The following is a 21,475-nucleotide window of genomic DNA, read 5'->3' as shown; positions in this document are numbered from 1 at the left end:
GAAGAAAAAGAAGGAGAGCTGGAGGCAGAGAATCCGCAGAGAGGCACTAGGAATACTTACTAATTCAAGAGAGTGGCTTATCAGTGGAACATACCGGACCAGTCCCCAATCTATCTCCTGCCTCTCTTGTAGCTTGTTCTCCATGACCTCAGTGTGGGCAGGAGTTCTGCTCCCAGCCTTTCTGTTTTGATCAACCTCTGACATAGGATTATGGTTTATTAAAATCACAACTTGTATCTAACACCGAAAGAATTCTTCCCTTTTTTTAATGGGTTTTCAGATAGGCACTTAATGCTTTTTTTTCGTATTCCCTAGTTTCCTTTTCTGGGGACACATCCCTCCTCCCTCCCTTCCTCCTTCGTTTTCCCACTCCAGTTCTTTCTTTTCCTTCTCTCTTTCTCACAGTCACATTCGTGTATGCCAGCAAGCCTATGTTATTTCTTTTGCATTTTTGTCTATGAATATTTAAAGTATGATACCTATGGACTGATAGTTTGTAGTAGATTATGTTCTAAATTTAATCTAGTTTCACATCATTAAATCTCAGACTATCCCTAATTTTATTCAGTGTCAATATCAAGCTAATGAATATCAGTGCTTCATTTTTTACCATAGTAAAATGGGTAGAATATCAGCATTCACATATGGTTATAGTTCTCCCCAAACCAAAAAAAAAAAAAAAAGCCCATTGCGTCGAGTCGATTCCAACTCATAGTGACCCTAAAGGACAGAGTAGGACTGTCCCATAGGGTTTCCAGGGAGCGCCTGGTGCATTTGAACTGCCGACCTTTTGGTTAGCAGCTGTAGCACTTAGCCACTACACCAGGATTTCCATAGTTCTCCCCAAGCTGGGCTATCTCATGTTAGATGCATTTGTAAGGTTTCTTCATTTTTATGAGGTTGATTGTTATTGTTGTTGATTTTGTTTTGTTTCTGGCAGGGGAGGCAGTATAATTAAGAGCATAGTTTGGCTTCAAATTCTTGCTTTCCTACTGACTCTGACCTTTGAGAAAGATACTAAACATCTCTGGATATAATTTTCTCATTCATAAAAAGGGGTAATAATATCATATTAAGGTGGTAAGGGTTCAAAAAGATGATGTCATTAAAGTACTCAGCATATTGAGAGACCGAGTAGCTGGGGCAGTGTCCTGGGGACCATAGTCTGGGGGGACATCTAGGTGAATTAGCCTAACATAATTCATAAAGAAAATGTTCTACATCCTTCTTTGGTGAGTACTCTCTGGGGTCTTAAAACCTTGCGAGCAGCCATCTAAGATACATCTATTGGTCCCATCCCATCCAGGGCAAAGGAGAATGAAAAAAACCAAAACCACAAGGAAAATATTAGGCCAAAGGACTAATGGACCACATGAACCAGAGACTCTACCAGCTTGAGACCAGAAGAACTAGATGGTACCCAGCTACTGCTCTGACGGGGTTCACAACAGAGTCTCAAACAGAGTGGGAGAGAGTGTAGAACAGAACTCAGATTCACAAAAAAAGACCAGATTTACTGGTCTGACAAAGACTAGAGGAACCCCCTGCAACTGTGGCCCTGGACCCTCTGCTAACTCAGATCTGAAACCATTCCCTAAGTCTGCTTTTCAGACAAAGATTAGACAGGCCTATAAAACAAAAACAACACAAGTGAGGAACGTGCTTCTTAGTTCAGTCAAATATATGAGATCCAATGGGCAACTCCTGTCCAGGAGCAAAACAAGAAGGCAGGAAGGGACAGGAACTGGATGAATGGACATAGGGTACCCAGGTTGGAAAGGGGGAATGTGCTGCCGCATTGAAGGAATTGCAACAATGTCACAGAGCAATGTGTGTATGCATTTTTGAATAAGAAATTAGCTTGAGCTGTAAACTTTCACCGAAAGCACAATAAAAAATGAATTAAAAGAAATACTCAGCATAATATCTGGCATATAGCAAACATGTAGTGATAGCTATTATAATAATGGGAAGGTCCGTAGGGGACGAAAACAGTTTGCACTCGACTGCTAACCTAAAGGTTGGTGGTTCAAACGCACCCACCAGTACCACTGAAGAAAAGGCCTGGTGATCTGCTTCAGTTAAGATTACATCCAAGAAAACCCTATGGAGCAGTTCTACTCTGTGACACTTGAAATCACCATGAATCGGACTCACTTACGGCAACTAACAATAACTACTTGATGGAGTCCCCAGATGGCATAAATGGTTAAGTGCTTAGGTATTAACCAAAAAGCTGGCAGTTTGAACATACCCAAAAGTACTTCAAAAGAAGGTCCTGGTGATCTGCTCCTGAAAGATCAAAGCCATTGAAAGCCCCATGGAATGCAGTTCTATTTTAATACACATGGGGTCACCATGAGTTGGAATTGACTCAATGGCATCTGGCTTTTGTTATAATAATAATGATAATAACATTAACTGTCAGTTTGTGCCTTGAATGTTACTGTGATGCTGGAAGCAATGGCATCAGTATGTCAATACTAGCAGGTCGTACGGGGTGGACAAGTTTCAGTGGAGCTTCCAGGCTAAGAAAGACTAGGAAGAAAGACCTGATGATCAACTTCTGAAAAAAAATTAACCAGTAAAAACCTTATGAATAACAGCAGAACATTGTCTGATATAGTGCTGGAAGATGAACTCCTCAGGTTGGAAGGCACTCAAAATACGACTGAGGAAGAGCTACCTCTTCAAAATAGAGTTGACCTTAATAACATAGATGGGGAAGAGCTTTCAGGACCTTCATTTGCTGATGTGGTACTACTCAAAATGAGAAGGAACAGCTGCAAACAGCCATTAATAATCAGAACGGGAATGTACGAAGTATGAATCTAGGAAAATTAGAAATGGTCAAAAATGAAGTGGAATGCATAAACCTTCATATCCTAGGCATTAGTGAGCTGAAATGGACTGATATTGGCCACTGTGAATTGGACGATCATATGGTCTACTGTGCTGGGAATGACAGCTTAAAGAGGAACGGCCTTGGAATCATCATCAAAAAGACCATTTCAAGATCTATCCTAAGAACAACTCTGTCAGTGATAGGATAATATCCATACGCCTACAAGGAAGACCAGTTAATACAACTGTTATTCAAATAGATGTACCAACCATTAATGACAAAGATGAAGAAATTAAAAACTTTTACCAATTTCCGCACTCTGAAGTTAATTGAACACGCAGCCAGGATGCAGTGATAATTACCGGTGATGGGAATTTGAAAGTTGGAAACAAAGAAGAAAGATGGGAAGTTGGAAAATATGGCCTTAATGATAGAAATGATGCTGGAGATGGCCTGTTAGAATTTTGCAAGACCAACGACTTCCATTGCAAATACCTTTTTACAACAACATAAACGGCAACTGTATACATGGACCTCACCAGATAGAGTGCACAGGAATCAAATTGACTACATCTGTGGACAGAGAGGATAGAAAAACTCAGTATTATCACTTAGAACAAGACCAGGGGCTGACTGCAGAACAGACCATCAGTTGCTCCTTTGCAAGTTCGAGTTGAAGCTGAGGAAAATTAGAACAAGCCCATGAGAGCCAGAGTACGACCTTGAGTATATCCCACCTGAATTTAGAGACCATCTCAAGAATAGACTTGATGTGTTGAACACTAATGACCAAAGAAAGACAAATTGAGTTGTGGAATGACATCAAGGATATCATACATGAAGAAAGCAAGAGGTCATTAAAAAGACGGAAAGAAAAGACCAAGCTGGTGTCAAAAGAGACTCTGAAACTTGCTCTTGAACATCCAGTAGCTAAAGCAATGGAAGAAACGATGAAGTAAAAGAATCGAACAGAAGATTTCAAAGGGCAGCTCTAGAAGACAAAGTACAGTATTATGATAACATGTGTGAAGACCTGGAGATAGAAAACCAGAAGGGAGCACATGCTCAGCATTTCTTAAGCTGAAAGAACTGAAGAAAAAATTCAAGCCTGGGTTACAATAGTGAAGGATTCTATGGGGAAAATATTAAATGATACAGGAATTATCAAAAGAAGATGGAAGGAATACACAGTCACTATACCAAAAAGAATTGGTTGATGTTCAACCATTTCAAGGGGTAGCATATGATCAGAAACAGATGGTTCTGAAGGAAGAGGTCCAAGGTGCACTGAAGGCTTTGGCGAGAAACAAAGCTCCAGGAATTGATGGAATTACCAGTTGAGATGGTTCTACAGCTGCAGGGCTGGAAGTGCTCAATTCTTTTATGCCAAGAAATTTGGAAGACAGGTACCTGGCCAACCGACTGAAAGAGATCCATATTTATGCCTATTTCAAAGAAAGGTGATCCAACTGAATGCGGAAATTATCAAACAGTATCACACACAAGTAAAACTTTGCTGAAGATCATTCAAAAGCAGTTGCAGCAGAACATCTACAGGGAACTGCCAGAAATTCAAGCTGGTTTCAGAAGAGGATGTGGAACCAGGGGTATATATCATTGCTGATGTCAGATGGAGCCTCGCTGAAAGCAGAGAATACCAGAAAGATGTTTACCTGTGTTTTATTGACTATGCAAAGGCATTCGACTGTGTGGATCATAACTAATTATGGATGCCATTGGGAAGAATAGGGATTCCAAAACACTTAACTGTGCTCATGAGGAACCTGTACATAGACCAAGAGGCAGTTGTTTTAACAGAAAAAGGGGATACTGCATGGTTTAAAGTCAGGAAAAGTATGCGTCAGGGTTGTATCCTTTCACCATACTTATTCAATCTGTATGCTGAGCAAATCCGAGAAGCTGGGCTATATGAAGAAGAACGGGGCATCAGGATTGGAGGAAGACTTATTAACAACCTGTGTTATGCAAATGACACAACATTCTTTGCTGAAAGTGAAGAGAACTTGAAGTACTTACTGATGAGGATCAAAGACCACAGCCTTCAGTATGGATTACACCTCAACATAAAGAAAACAAAAATCTTCACAACTGGACCAATGAGCAACATCATGGTAAATGGAGAAAAGATTGAAGTTGTGAAGGATTTCATTTTACTTGGATCCACAATCAACACCTATGGAAGCAGCAGTCAAGAAATCGAAAGATGTACTGCATTGGGCAAATCTGCTGCAAAAAGACCTCTTTAAAGTGTTAAAAAGTAAAGGTGTCACCTTGAAGACGAAGGTTCACCTGACCCAAGCTGTGGTGTTTTCAGTTCCTCATATGCATGAGAAACTGGCAACGAATAAAGAAGACCAAAGAAGAATTGACGTCTTTGAATTATGGTGTCGGTGAATAATATTGAATATACCATGGACTGCCAAAAGAACGAACAAATTTGTCTTGGAAGAAGTACAGCCAGACTACTCCTCAGAAGCAAGGACGACAAGACTTTGTCTCACATTCTTTGCACGTGTTATCAGGAGGGATCAGTCCCTGGAAAAGAACATCATGCTTGGTAAAGTAGAGGATCAGTGAAAAAGAAGAAGACCTTCAAGGAGATGGATTGACACAGTGGCTGCAGCAGTGAGCTCAAGCATAACAATGATCACGACAATGACGCAGGATCAGACAGTGTCTCGTTCTGTTATACATAGGGTTGCTATGTGTTGGAACCGACTCGATGGCACCTAACAACAACAAAGTTTCTAGGATGTTCTAGAGAGTACTCTCTTTGTGTCTCAGGCTGTGAACATCCACTTTGAGGGTTGAGGTTACTCTTCTTACTCCAGACCCTTAATTACGTTACTGTCTTTTGGAATAAATACAGGTATTTTCCCCAAGAAGATTGCATTACCATAACTTTTAAAGCTGTCAGTAGTCAAAGGAATCCAAAGGGAAAAGAGGCAAATTAGAATTCTACTGGATATTCTATAGGGTACCTGTTATACCCGTTGCTGTCGAGTTGATTCTGACTCATAGCAACCCTATATAGGACAGACTAGAATTGCCCCATAGAGTTTCTAAGAAGCACCTGGTAGATTCGAACTGCTGACCTCGGTTAGCAGATGTTAACCACTATGCCACCAGGGTTTCCTTCTATAGGGTAGTTACTCAAATTTTAAATAGCAGAATCATCAGGGGCTAGATGGTGTCAGGAGGTTGTAAGGTCTTTTTTTAAGTATTTTTGTAATGTCCAGAATCTGAGTTTTCCCTGTAAGAAAGGCAATATTCAGTAACTTTTTCTGTAGCAAGCCCTGTTATCTTTTTTATGCACTTTTGAAGCCATTTTTTTCTTGTGTTCTTCACAACATAGTGAGACAAATAGCACTAGGATAATCACCCCCATTTTACTGATAAGAAAACTGAGGCTGAACGTGTTTAAGATACTTACCTAAGGTCTTATAGTCAGTAATTTTAAGGAAAAATAGAGTTGAGATTCAACTCTAAATTTTAACTTCCAATTCTACATTTTTTGTTTTGTTTTTGCTCTCTTATACAACCAAGTAAACCCAAGCGAAACCAGTTGCTGTGGACTTGATTCTGACTCATTGCGACCCTATAGGACAGAGTAGAACTGCCCCATAGAGTTTCCAAGGCTGTAATCTTTACAGACTTAAACTGCCGCATCTTTCTCCCAGGGAGCAGCCAGTGGGTTTGTACCAAGTAGACTGTGTTAAAGGAAGGAACAAAGGTTCTTTAGGAGAACTAACTAGGAAGCTGAACAGTGTTGCATAAGCTACTGTCAAAAATTGCTACGACCTTACCCTGACAGGGAACACAGCAGAGAATCCCTGATGAAGCAGGAGAGCAGTGGGATGCAGACCTCAAATTCTCATAAAAAGACCAGACTTAATGGTCTGACTGAGACTAGAAGGACCCCAGAAGTCATGGCCCCCAGACCTTCTGTTAGCCCAAGACAGGAACCATTCCCAAAGCCAACTCTTCAGACAGGGATTGGACTGGACTATAAGATAGAAAATGATACTGGTAAGGGGTGAGCTTCTTGGCTCAAGTAGACACGAGACTATGTGGGCAGCTCCTGTCTGGAGGGGAGATCAGAAGGCAGAGGGGGACAGAGGCTGGCTGAATGGACACAGGGGAATATAGGGGGGAGAGAAGGAGTGTGCTGTCTTATTAGAGGGAGAGCAACTAGGAGTACATAAAGCAAAAAAAAAAAAAACAAATACATTGCTGCTGAGTCAGCTCCGACTCATAGCGACCCTATAGGACAGAGTAGAACTGCCCCATAGGGTTTCCAAGAGCACCTGGTGGACTCAAACTGCCGACCTTTTGATTAGCAGCCGAACTCTTAACTGCTGCGTCACCAGGGTTTCCAGGAGTACATAGCAAGGCGTATATAAATTTTTGTATGAGAAACTGACTTGATTTGTAAGCTTTCACTTAAAGCACAATACCAAAAAAAAAAAAAAAATTGCTACCACCTCATTCATCCTCTGACCATGTTATTGGGTTTTTACTCTCTTTTGATTTTCTGTCTTAACCGAGTTAGTTAGAAACTATATTTATATTCGTTATTTGCACAGGACCACATGTAACAAATATGTGTATTCTTTATTTCTGGGAGTATAGAGGCTTAGATAAAATTAAACCTATGGTGCTTGCTACAAGGTACCTTCCAACCCTGAAATTTTCTAACATCCAAAAGTATGCATTTAAATGTGTTCTACTTTCCTTAGAATGCAGCACAGTTTATTAACTCTTAATCAGCCTCAGTACTTTACAGGGTAGTAAGCGTTCTACTTGCCCCCATTTTACAGATGGAGACATTAACATACAGAGGAGCTAACTTGCTTGAGGTCAGAGCAAGGTATTGGTGGATCCAGGGATAAATCCCAAGCCTCTTAACTCCTTGACCAGTTCTAGTCCATCAACTATGCAGCCTAGTGGTAAGTATCTTTTTTATGCTATCCTGAAGGTAAGAGGGTTTAAAAGACCAAGCAAGGACTGAATTTAAACAATTCCTTATTACTAATTAGACCATTAATTGTTCTTTTCTTTATAGCCATAATGTCATTTATGTCACTGGCATGAATTTTCCAAGTTGAGAGAAGAGGTTATAAGTTTAGATTTTTAACTACCTAACAAAATTTCTGTAACAGCTATCTTAGAGTTTTCCAGAGAAACAGAACCTATATATATTTTATACATATAAATAATATATACAGTGTGTATGCGTGTGTGTTTATACACATGCACACACTCACAGAGAGAGAGAGATTTATTTTAAGGAATTGGCTCACATGATTATGGGACTGGCAAGTCCAAAATTTGTAGGTCAGACAACAGGCTGAAAACTCCAGTGTTCTTGTGTCTGAAATTGGTAGGCCAGAAGGCAGGCTGGAAATTCCAGCAGGATATCTGTTTGTACTCGAGGCAAAATCCTTCTCCCTAAAGAAAACTCAGTTTTTGCTCTTAAGGCCATCAACTGATTGGATGAGGCCCACCCTTTTGCATTGCCATTGATTCTGGCTTTTGCTCTTTCTCTTTACTGAAGTATTTTTTCCTAAATTGCATTGGTTGCTTTTGAGTATTGTTTTATAATGATCTTGCAGCCTAATTTCTACTTATCGTGGCTTCCTTGTATCAGTTTTGTGTATACTGGTAGCCCATCTTTACTTTAGCAATATAGTTTTACAATGTTAAAACTTGTATATAAATGGAATATATATTGCATGTTTAATTTTTAATACGTTTTCTAATTATAAAAATAATTGAAATTTTTAAGCATAAATTCAGTTGTCATCCCCTACTATCTTTTGTCTGTCAGCAAATTTTAAGCCTGACCTAGTGTCTAGTTTTATTTGATTAATTAGTATTAATTTAAATTAATAAAGTTAGCTAAATTAAGTAAACTTAATAAAGTATAAATTTTACTTTACTAATGATTTAGAGGACAGACATAGCAGGTTACTAGAAAGACAGGAGACACCTAGCCAGGAGAAAAAACAAACACTTGTTGGAGTGTGACACTGACCAGGTGGCAGGAGTACAGTGGATAAGGCAAAGTCATACCAGACAAGATCAGAGATGAGGGCAGAAGCCAGATCCTGCATGACTTTGTAAGGCATCCTAACTCAGTGGGACACTATTGGAGGTCCTTATGCAGGAAAATGTCATTATCCCTTTTGTATCTGACTTCTTTGTGGAAAATAGATTGGAGTTAAGCAAGAGTAGAAGCAGGAATACAAGTTCTGAGGCTGTTGTAATGGTCCACATGAGAAGTAATGGTGACTTGAACTAGAGAGTGAGTAGCGAGGTGAAGAGCAGCGGCTGGATTGGGGATACGGTCCAACAGAATTTACTGAGGGATTGGATGGGAGTATAAAAGAAATGGGCGCATCAAGGATAATTTCGAGGATTTTTTTGCTTGAGGAACTATGTGATGCAAGGTGTCATTTACTAGGTTGGGGAAGACTAGAAGAAAAATAGATTGGCAGGGGGTGGTATCAAGGATTCTGCTTCAGCCATGTTAAGTTTGAAATATCTGATTGATAACCATGTGGAAATGGCCCATAGGCAGTTGTATATGTGAATGTGGAATTCCAAGAAGAGGCCAATAATGGAAATATTAATTTGGGAGTAATATGGAAACCCTGGTGGCGTAGTGGTTAAGAGCTACAGCTGTTAACCAAAAGGTCAGCAGTTCAAATCCACCAGGCGCTCCTTGGAAACTCTATGGGGCAGTTTTTCTCTGTCCTATAGGGTCGTTATGAGTCGGTAATCAACTCGACGGCAGTGAGTTTCATTTTTTTTTTTTTGTTTATCAATGAAGTAGTGAACAGAAAAATTGTATTTGAATGAGTCAAGGAGATAAAGTGAGGGGAGGAAGTGAGGAGACAATGACTATACACAACCCTTTGAATAAGTTTTTCATTAAGGAGAACAGAGAAATACAAAGATGTAGCAGAATGGATATATGTGGGAAAGGGTTTCAGGGAGAGGGAGAGGGTGAATATTGTATGTTTGGAGGATTTTTTTGGTGGGAGGTAATGGAGCAGTACGAATGGTGGTACAAATGATCTATTAGAAAAAGGGGTGCTTGCAAAGTTCTTGAGAGAGTGAGAAACAGTGGAATCTGGAGCAAAAATGGAGAGTTGGCTTTTGATAAAAAAAAAAAAAAAAACAATAAGGACACTTCATTCACAGTAACGGGAGAGAAGGCAGAGAGAATGAAGAATGAGTGATACATTCATTCACCAAACATTAACTGAACACTCGCTGCTATACTAGGCACTAGATATACCATGGAGCCCCGGTGGTACAGTGGTAAAGAGTTTGGCTGCTAACCAAAAGGTCGGCAGTTCGAATCCACCAACTGCTCCTTGGAAACCCTATGGGGCAGTTCTGCTCTGTCCTATAGGGTAGCTATAAGTCAAAATTGACTTGACGTGTACAAAACATTACTAACAATGGAGAAGAAAAACTAGATAACTGGGAGCTCCTAAAAATCAAACACCTATTTTATGCTCATCCAAAGACTTCACCAAAAGAGTAAAAAGATTACCTACAGACTGGGAAAAAGTTTTTAGCTATGACATTTCTGATGAGCGCCTGATCTCTAAAACCTACATGATACTGCAAAAACTCAACTACAAAAAGACAAATAACCCAATTAAAAAATAGGCAAAAGATATGAACAAACAGTTCACTAAAGAGGACGTTCAGGTAGCTAACAGATACATGAGGAAATGCTCACGATCGTTAGCCATTAGAGAAACGCAAATCAAAACTACAATGAGATTTCATCTCACTCCAGCAAGGCTGGCATTAATCCAAAAAACACAAAACAATAAATGTTGGAGAGGCTGTGGAGAGACTGGAACACTTATACACTGCTGGTGGGGATGTAAAATGGCACAACCACTTCGGAAATCGATTTGGCGCTTCCTTAAAAAGCTAGAGATAGAACTACCATATGATCCAGCAATCCCACTCCTTGGACTATATCCTAGAAAAATAAGAGCCTTTACACGAACAGATATATGCACACCCATGTTCATTGCAGCACTGTTTACAATTACAAAGAGATGAAAGCAACCAAGGTGCCCATCAATGGATGAATGGATAAATAAATTATGGTATATTCACACAAAGGAATACTGTGCATCGATAAAGAACAGTGATGAATCAGTGAAACATTTCACAACATGGAGGAATCTGGAAGGCATTATGCTGAGTGAAATTAGTCGGTTGCAAAAGGAAAAATATTGTATAAGACCGGTATTATAAGAACTCAAGAAATAGTTTAAACAGAGAAGAAAATATTCTTTGATGGATACAAGATGGGGGAGGGAGGTGGGAGAGGGCTATTCACTAATCAGATATTAGATAAGAACTACTTTAGGTGACGAGAAAGACAACACACAATACAGGGGAGGTCAGCACAGCTGAACGAAACCAAAAGCAAAGAAGTTTCCTGAATAAACTGAATGCTTTGAAGGCCAGTGTAGCAGGGGTGGGGGTTTGGGGACCATGGTTTTGCCAGACATCTAGGTCAACTGGCACAGTAAAATCTATTAAGAAAACATTCTGCATCCCACTTTGGTGAGTGGCATCTGGGGTCTTAAATGCTAGCAAGTGGCCATCTAAGATGAATCAATTGGTCTCAGCCCACCTGGATCAAAGGAGAATGAAGAACACCAGGACACAAGGTGATTACAAGTCCAAGAGACAGAAAGGGCCACATAAACCAGAGACTACATCAGCCTGAGACCAGAAGAACTAGATGGTGCCCGGCTACAACTGATGACTCGCCTGACAGGGAACACAACAGAGAACCCCTGAGGGAGCAGGAGAGCAGTGGGATGCAGACCCCAAATTCTCGTAAGAAGACCAGACTTAATGGTCTGACTGAGACTAGAAGGACACCGGAAGTCATGGCCCCCAGACTCTCTGTTAGCCCACGTCAGGAACCATTCCCAAAGCCAACTCTTCAGACAGGGATTGGACTGGACAATGGGATATAAAAAGATGCTGGTGAAGAATGAGCTTCTTGGATCAAGTAGACACTTGAGACTACGTTGGCATCTCTATCTGGAGGGGAGATGAGAGGCAAGGGGGATTAGAAGCTGGTGGATTGGACACAAAAACAGAGTGGAGGGAGGGAGTGGGCTGTCTCATTAGGGGGAGAGCAATTGGGAGTATGTAGCAAGGTGTATCTAAGTTTTTGTGTGAGAGACTTACTTGATTTGTAAACTTTCACTTAAAGCACAATGAAAATTTTAAAAAACAACATAAAACAAAATTGACTCGACAGCAGTGGGTTAACGAGTTTTAGATACACCACTTAAGAACAAATCCCTACTTTAATGAATTGAGTGACATGTAGAAGGGCTCCTAACCTTTCATTTCTGTTTTTTCAGTGAACCCTGAATTAAGATCACCCCGAAGAGTGAGCTTGGGGAGGGAAAAATATATCTATCTATATATATATAAACTATGACTGGTGAGAAAAAGATACAAAGTTGTTTTTTTGTTTGTTTTGGGGAAGTAGAAAAGCAGACATGTTAGGGAAATGTGTGATTTCTGGGTATTTGGGAATTATGACTGTGAGTTTAAAAAGTGAGACCAGTAGCTTGCATTTGTTTTTCTTCAACACTTTTGAGGTGCTGGGGTGGGCTTGAGATAGGTGTATAATTGGCTTTAACCAGAGTTATGATCAACTTTTTTCTGTGCAAGTTTAACCAAAAAAAGAGGAGAAAGGGAGTTAAAAGTGTTTGCCAGGAGCGATTATAATGAGGGACCTTGGAATCTGAGCTGAGAAAGAAGTGAAGACATAATCAGGTGGGGTGGTTGATGGTGAGAAAGTGGTAGAGTCAGTAGACTAACTTGAATTTTCAAACAAGGAAAATGTGTTTCCATTATATAAGTAAGGTATTGTCTTTATAGAAAATTTGAAAATACAGACATTGGAAAATGGAAAGGGGAAAAAAAATACAGTACCACCACCCAAAGATAATCTATATTTATGTTTGCTGTGTTTCTGTCTTCTAATTATTTGCGGGGGGGGGCATGTTCTCTATTTTTACTTTCTTACATAGTTGTGATTATTCCATGAATAAATTTTTTTTTATCAGATAACATTATTACTTAAACATTTCCCATTTTGTTACATAGGCTTTGTAAAAGTTTAACAGCTGTAAAATATTTTGTCAAGCGATCACATTGCAGTATCTTAACTAGTCTTCTGTTTTGAACATTTACGTGATTTCCCACCCCACCTTTTCTGTTATTATAAATAATGCTAAATATTATAAATAATGTTATACATATTTTTAAATAAAGCTTTTTTCCCTATATTTTGGATTCTTTCCTTAGAATAGAATCCAGAAGTGAGTTACTTTTATTGAAAACTGTGGCTACATACTGCCAAATTGGAGAAGTATTGAATCTTGTGTTTTCTTTCCACATGACTGCTTTCTTTCTTCCTTTAGTAATAGACTGGAATGATGTTAGGAAACACAAATATGGTCACCTATCAGAGTCTACATCCCAATATCAAGGTAAGAAAAACACTGTTTAGCATGGAAAATTTTTATTTGGCATTCTTTTACCATAAAACCTTTGTTTTAGAGGTCTAAATCGGAATCAGCTCACCAGCAACGGGTTTGGGTTTTTTTTTGTTTTAATTGTACAAATAACTCGATGATTAAAGCAAAAGCAAATATTGTTCTTTACAGAGGTGTCTATCAAAAGCAATGTGTTTTGTTTTGGGTTGGAAATCAGGAAACCTAGATTCTGAGTATGTTGTTGTTATTGTTGTTAGGGGCCGTCAAGTTGGTTCCGACTCATAGCGACCCTGTGCACAACAGAAAGAAACACTGCCTGGTCCTGCACCATCCTCACAATTGTTGCTATGCTTGAACCCATTGTTGCAGCCACTGTGTCAGTAAATCTTGTTGAAGGTCTTCCTGTTTTTTGCGACCCTCTACTTTACCAAGCATGATGTCCTTTTCTAGTGACTTATCCCTCCTGATAACATGTCCAAAGTATGTGAGATAATAGTCTCACCATCCTTGCTTCTAAGGAACATTCTGGTTGTACTTCTTCCAAGACAAATTTGTTCGCTTCTTTTGGCAGTCCATGGTATATTCGATATTCTTTGCCAACACCACAATTCAAAGACATCAATTCTTCTTTAGTCTTCCTTAATTCATTGCCAGCTTTCCCATGCATATGAGGTGATTGAAAACACCATGGCTTGGGTCAGGCGCATCTTAGTCCTCAAGGTGACATCTTTGCTTTTCAACACTTAAAGAGGTCTTTTGCAGCTGATTTGCCCAATGCAATGCATCTTTTGATTTCTTGACTGCTGCTTCCATGGGTGTTGATTTTGGATTCAAATAAAATGATATCCTTGAAAACCTCAGTCTTTTCTCTTTTTATCATGATGTTGCTTACTGGTCCAGTTGTGAGGATTTTTGTTTTCTTTATGTTTAGGTGTAATCCACACTGAAGGCTGTGGTCTTTGATCTTCATCAGTAAGTGCTTCGAGTCCTCTTTCAGTAGGCAAAGTTGTGTCATCTGCACATCGCAGGTTGTTAATGAGTCTTCCTCCAATCTTGTTGCTCCATTCTTCATCTTATAGTCCAGCTTCTCGGATTATTTGCTCAGCATAGAGATTAAATAAGTTTGGTGAAATAATACAGCCCCAATGCATACCTTTCAAGATTTTAAACCATGCATGCAGCTTCCCCTTGTTCTGTTCGAATGCCTGCCTCTTGATCTGTGTACAGATTCCTCATGAGCATAGCTAAGTGTTCAGGAATTCCCATTCTCTGCAATGTTATCCATAATTTGTTATGCTCCACACAGTCAAATGCCTTAGCATAGTCAATAAAACACAGGTAAACATCTTTCTGGTATTCTTTGCTTTTAACCAGGATCCATCTGACATCAGCAGTGATATCCCTTGTTCCATATCCTCTTCTAAATCCAGCTTAAATTTCTGGCAGTTCCCTGTAGATATATATATATATTTTTTTTATACTGCTGCAACTGCTTTTGAATGATCTTCAGCAAAATTTTGCTTGCATGTGATATTAATGATATTGTTTGATAATTTCCACATTTGGTTGGATCGTCTTTCTTGGGAATAGGCATAAATATGGATCTCTTCCAGTTGGTTGGCCAGGTAGCTGTCTTCCAGATTTCTTGGCATAGACGAATGAGTACTTCCAGTGCTGCATCCATTTGTTGAAACATCTCAATTGGTATTCAGTCAATTCCTGGAGCCTTGTTTTTCACCAATGCCTTCAGTACAGCTTGGATCTTTTCCTTTAGTACCATAGATTCCTTATCATATGTTACCTCCTGAAATGGTTGAACATCGACCAATTCTTTTTGGTATAGTGACTGTGTATTCCTTCAATCTTCTTTTGATGCTTCCTGCATCATTTAATATTTTCCCTGTAGAATACTTCAAAGCTGCAACTTAAGGCTTGAATTTTTTCTTCAGTTCTTTCAGCTTGAGACATGCTGTGTGTGTTCTTCACTTTTTGTTTTTTCTCCAGGTCTTTGCAGTTGTCATCGTAATACTTTGTCTTCTCGAGCTGCCCTTTGAAATCTTTCGTTCAGCTCTTTTACTTCATCTTTTTTCCTTTTGCTTTAGCTGCACAATGTTCAAGAGTAAGTTTCAGAGTCTCTTATGACATCCATTTAGGTTTTTTCTTTCTCTCCTGTCTTCTTAATGACCTCTTACTTTCTTCTTGTATGATGTCCTTGATGTCATTCCAACTCCTCTGGTCTTCCATCACTGGTGTTCAATGCGTCAAATCTATTCTTGAGATGGTCTTTAAATTCAGGTGGTATATAGTCAAGGTTGTACTTTGGCTCTCGTGGACTTTGTATATACTCCAGGTCGTACTTTGGCTCTCATAGATAATCCTCAGTTAGCTTCACAGCTTTAGGCATAGTTCCTTAGTCTCTCTGTTTTTCCGCAATGTTTAAGAGTTTAGGCTAGGGAGTAAGGCAGAATTAGGTGGTACACTTCCACAACTAATAATAATAAACCCAAACCCAAAAACCAAACCCATTGCAGTCAAGTCAATTCCAACTCCTAGCAACCCTGTGTGACAGAGTAGAACTGCCCTATGGGGTTTCCAAGGAGCTGCTGGTAGATTCAAACTGCCATCCTTTTGGTTAGCTACTGAGCTCACTAACATTTAAAATGAGAGAAATGGACTAGACCAACTCTCAAGCCTCCTTCTTACCCCAGAATTTCACCTTTCTGTCATTTTGTCATGATGACTTACGCTGAAAATTTTTTTCTTTAATAGAAGCTGCTGACATCCTGGAGCTAGGTAAGATATTTTTCTTGAGTTTTCTGTTACATAAGGGAATTACTAAACCAGGGATTAGATTATATCAACTAGAAAAAATTCTATGTGTTTCTGTTTTATAAACTAATGAATGAATCCTGTGCTCTTGTCTGCCTAATGTGCCCATGTAATTATTCTCAGCTGTCACTTCAAGTCCTCCTTATCTAGAGACCACAGACCAGCAAACACAAAGAAAGGGGGTGCTAATTACGTAGAATACAGGGAGAAACAGGAGCTGAACCAAAGTATGGAAATAGCGTGTTATTCCACTGCAGCCAAAGCTAAAACAAACCTGCATTGTCCATAAATAAGAATTTGATGGAATTTTCCCAAAAGAAATTATTTATGAGATAATTTGAACTGAAATATTTTCTAAATTTAATAACTAAAGAAAAACTGAAATATTAAAATATTATCAAGTAAACAAGAATCAGAATGATACAGCATTTGGTTTCATCCTTGGTTAGTATACTTCATGACTAGGATTTTAGGAATAAAACTAATGTTAATGATATTTCTCATCAGTCTTAACCTTTTATGTCATTTATACTCCTTCTCCATGTTACATAAATATTGGTATCTTGATGCTTTTATCAGTTTTTGTTCAAGTATTTTATATATTTTGTTACTGCAACTTCGTGTATTCGGCTTTATTATTATCAATCTATTTGTGTCCTCTTGCCTTTTCTTCCAGTTACATATTTCTGTCCATTGCCTACTGACAGTGATAGAAAATAACAAAGTAGTAAAACACTGGACTAGAAGTTAGAACTCCTGTGTTTTTTGAGAGCCAACTCTGCCACTCAGTAACTTTGTGACTCTGAGCCTTAGTTTCCTGATTTATAAATTGGGGATAATAATCCCATTCTGCCTACTTACAGGGTTGTTAAGAAGATTACATGAGCTAATGGATGTGAAAACATCTTATAAACTGTCAAATACTTTTCAACTTGGGAGGATTGTTAAGATTTTTATTCTATTCAGCGACTATACTTAGAGCTTACTCTTATGTCAAATCTTGTGACATTCTTTAAAGTGACACATTATATGAAAGTGAGCTGAAGAAAGGACTATTAAGAAATAATGCAAGTAAACTGCCTGGCACTTGATAAACAATAAGCAATAGTCATTTTTTGTTATTTCTTGAAACTTCACTTAAGCATTCTAAGGTACTAGGGTGTGATGGAAAAAAGCATTGATGTAGGAGACAGGCCTTGATTCAAATTCCTATTCCCTCACTTGCCAGTTTTGTGACTTCAGGCAAACTACTTAATCTTTTGGGGCCTATTTCCTCATCTGTAAAATGAGAATGAAAGCTGCTATGCAAGTTTTTACGAACATTGGAGATACCGAACATAAATACTCTAGCATAGTGCAGGCAAATAGACGGCCCAAATGACGCTGCTCTTTTGGTTTTGTTAGTACTATGAATGATAACCACCACTTGTCTGTCAGTTTGTTGAACTGTAGTGGCTTAAATGTTGCTCTGATGCCGGAAGCTATGCAGCCGGTATTTGAAATACCAGCTCGGTCACCCATGGTGGACAAGTTTCAGCGGAGCTTCCAGACTAAGACATACTAGGAAGAAAAATCTGGCAATCTACTTCTAAATCAACTGGCCAGTGAAAACCTCATGAAAAGCAGAGGAACATTGTCTGATACAGTGCCAGAAGATGAGCCTCTTAGGCTGGAAGCCCTCCCCAAGGTAGAGTTGACCTTAATGATATGGATGGAGTAAAGCTTTGAGGACCATCATTTGCTGATGTGGCACAACTCAAAATGAGAAGAAACAGCTGTAAACATCCATTAATAATTGGAACACAGAATGTATGAATCTAAGAAGATTTCAAGTTGTCAAAAACTAAATGGAATGCTTGGAGATAGATATCCTAGGCATTAGTAAGCTGAAATGGACTGGTATTGACCATTTTGAATCAGACAGTCATATGGTCTACTATGCCAGGAATGGCGAATTGAAGAGGAACAATGTCACATTCATCATCAAAAAGAACATTTCAAGATCTGTCCTGAAGTTCAGCGCTGTCAGTGATAGGATAAGATCCATATGCCTACAAGGAAGACCAGTTACTATTCAAATTTACACACCAACCACTAAGGCCAAAGATGAAGAAATTAAAGATTTTTACCAACATCTGCAGTCTGAAATTGATCAGACGTGCAATCAGGATGCATTGATAATTACTGGTGATTAGAATATAAAAATAGGAAACAAAGAAGGATCAGTAGTTGAAAAATATGACCTTGGTGATAAAATGACAGCAGAGATCACATAATAGAATTTTGCAAGAACAGCACCTAGTCACTGGAAATACATTTTTTCAACAACATAAATGGCAGCTATATACATGGGCTTCTCCAGATGGAATACCCAGGAATCAAATCAACTACATCTATGGAAAGAGACAATAGAAGAGCTCAATATCATCAGTCAAAACAAGGCCAGGGGCTGACTGCAGAACACACCATCAATTGCTCATAAGTAAGTTCAAGTTGAAGCTGAAGAAAATTCAAACAAGTGCATGAGAGCCTAAGTATGACCTTGAGTGTATCCCACTTGAATTTAGAGACCATCACAAGAATAGATTTGATGCATTGAATCCTAATGACCAAAGACCAGACGAGTTGTGGGGTGACATCGGGGCATCATAAATGAAGAAAGCAAAAGGTCATTAAAAAGAAAAGAAAAAAAAAAAGACCAAAATGGGTATCAGAAGAGGCTCTGAAACGTGCTCTTGAACGTAGCGTAGCTAAAGCGAATAGAAGAAATAAAAGAGCTGAACAGAAGATACGAAAGGGTGGCTTGAAGAGAAAAGAGTGAAGTATTATAATGAAACGTGCAAAGACTTGGAGTTAGAAAACCAAAAGGGAAGAACATGCTTGGCATTTCTCAAGCTGAAAGAACTGAAGAAAAAATTCAAGCCTCAAGTTGCAATATTAAAGGATTCTCTGGGCAAAATATTGAATGATGCAAGAAGCATAAAAAGAAAATGGAAGGAATACACAGAGTCACTGTACCAAAAAGAATTGGTCAACATCATTGAAGGAAGAAGTCCAAGCCGCACTGATATTAGAGAAAAACAAAGCTCTAGGAATTGATGAAATACCAATTGAGATGTTTCAACAAACAGATGCAATACTGGAAGCACTCACTTGTCTATGCCAAGAAGTTTGGAAGGCAGCTGCCTGGCCAACCAACTGGAAGAGACCCATACTTGTGCCCATTCCAGAGAAAGGTGATCCACCAAATGCAGATAAAAATATGGAATAACATCATAAATATCACACACAAATAAAATTTTGCTGAAGATAATTCAAAAACAGTTGCAGCAGTACTGCTAGAAATTCAAGCTGGATTCAGAAGAGGACGTGGAACCAGGGATATCATTGCTGATGTCAGATGGACCTTGGCTGAAAGCAGAGAATACCAGAAAGATGTTTACATGTGTTTTATTGACTATAAAGGTATTTGACTGTGTGGAACAGAACAAATTATGAATAACATGACAAAGAATGGGAATTCCGGAACACTTCATTGTGTTCATGGGGAACCTGTACATAGACCAAGAGGCAGTCGTTTGAACAGAACAAGGGGATACTGCATGGTTTAAAATTAGGAAAGATGTTCATCAGGGTTGTATCCTTTCACCATATTTATTCAGTCTGCATGCTGAACAAATAATCTGAGAAGCCGGACTATATGAAGAAGAACGCAGCATCAGGATTGGAGAAATACCCATTAACAACCTGCGATGTGCAGATGACACAGCCTTGCTTGCTGAAAGTGAAGAGGATTTAAAGCACTTACTGACGAAGATCAAAGACTGCAACCTTCAGTATGGAGTGCACCTCACCATAAATAAAACAAAAATCTTCACAGCTGGAACAGTAAGCAATATAATGATAAACGGAGAAAATATTGACGTGGTCAAGGATTTCATTTTACTTGGATCTATAATCAATGCCAGTGGAAGCAGCAGTCAAGAAATCAATCATTGTACTGCATTGGGCAAATCTGCTGCAAAAGACCTCTTTAAAGTGTTAAAAAGCAAAGATGTCACTTTGAGAACTAAGGTGATCCTCACCGAAACCTTCGTATTTTCAGTTGCCTCTTATACATGCGAAAGCTGAACAATGAATAAGGAAGACCAAAGAAGAATTGATGCCTTTGAATTATGGTATCGGTAAAGAATATTAAATATACCGTGGACTGCCAAAAGAAGGAACAAATCTTTCTGGGAAGAAGTACAGCCAGAATGCTTCTTAGAATCAAGGATGACGAGAGTTCATCTTGGGTGCTTTGGACATGTTACCAGGAGGGACCAGTCCCTAGAGAAGGACATTACGCTTGGTACAATAGAGGGTCAGTGAAAAAGAGCAAAGACCCTCAAGGAGATGAATTGACACAGTGGCTGCAACAGTGGGCTCAAACTGTGAGGATGGTGCAGTTCTGTAGAGTTGGGATGAGTCAGAAGCGACTCAGGGGCATCTCACAACAACAATTAATGATAAGAATTATGATTCAGTGACAGTTTAGTCATGTTTTAAACAACTTGTTTGTTGACAGAAGATTGTGAAAAGGCTTCATAATCAGTGGATACTCAACATTAGTTTTTAAGTGATATTAAAATTTGAAAGCATTTTTTTTTTCATGAGAATGGAAGTAGCATAGCCAGACATATCCTCTGATAAGTTAATCCTGCATATTTCATTTCTCCCATCAAGCATAGCAGCCCCAAATATCACACTGAAACGTAGTAAATTTGCCGAATCTCAGTTGGAAGAAACCTTAAAAATAATCTAATCTGGCCCACCACCTGACATTTTGAATTTCTTATAAAACATCTTATCAAAAGGCTATCCATTTTCTTGAACTCCTCAACGTCCTCAGGCAACTCACTTCATATTGAGACAGATATTTATTCATCGAAAATCTACTTCTTTGTAATTTCTATTATAGTTCTTTTTTAAATAACTTTTTTGTGTGCTTTTTGGTGAAAATTTACATGGTAAATTAGGTTCCCATCTGACAGTTTCTGTACAAATTGTTCAATGACATTAGTTACATTTTTCACATTGTGTCAACATGCTCTTTGTGTTCTAGTTCCATTTCTAGTACTCTAATTTCCCTGTCCCCTTGTCTTCTCACCTTTGCTTTAGAGTAAATGTTGACCTTTTGGTCTCATGCAGATAGTTTTTAATAGAGCAC

General features: G+C 38.9%; 1 protein-coding gene across 8 annotated transcripts in view; it reads left to right on the top strand.

The window, feature by feature from the left end:
• The window catches only part of SCMH1 (Scm polycomb group protein homolog 1), a 199,966-nt gene that overhangs the window by 38,817 nt on the left and 139,674 nt on the right, over window positions 1-21,475 (top strand). For 3 of the 8 annotated variants that reach the window (XM_064281804.1, XM_064281803.1, XM_064281802.1), the window contains 3 exons: window positions 7,687-7,815; window positions 13,363-13,431; window positions 16,207-16,230. In XM_064281804.1, the coding sequence (XP_064137874.1) occupies window positions 7,803-7,815; window positions 13,363-13,431; window positions 16,207-16,230 (106 nt within the window). In that variant the 5' untranslated portion in view covers window positions 7,687-7,802. Of the gene's footprint in view, window positions 1-7,686; window positions 7,816-12,291; window positions 12,375-13,362; window positions 13,432-16,206; window positions 16,231-21,475 lie in introns of those variants that run through there. The other 5 variants (XM_023554588.2, XM_010595267.3, XM_064281807.1 and 2 more) reach the window with 5 other exon arrangements.

This window comes from Loxodonta africana, chromosome 3, assembly GCF_030014295.1.
Source record: "Loxodonta africana isolate mLoxAfr1 chromosome 3, mLoxAfr1.hap2, whole genome shotgun sequence".
NCBI classification, from domain to species: Eukaryota; Metazoa; Chordata; class Mammalia; order Proboscidea; family Elephantidae; genus Loxodonta; species Loxodonta africana.
The sequence above is the reverse complement of the archived record's forward strand: the minus strand, read 5'-3'. Positions and strand labels throughout refer to the sequence as shown.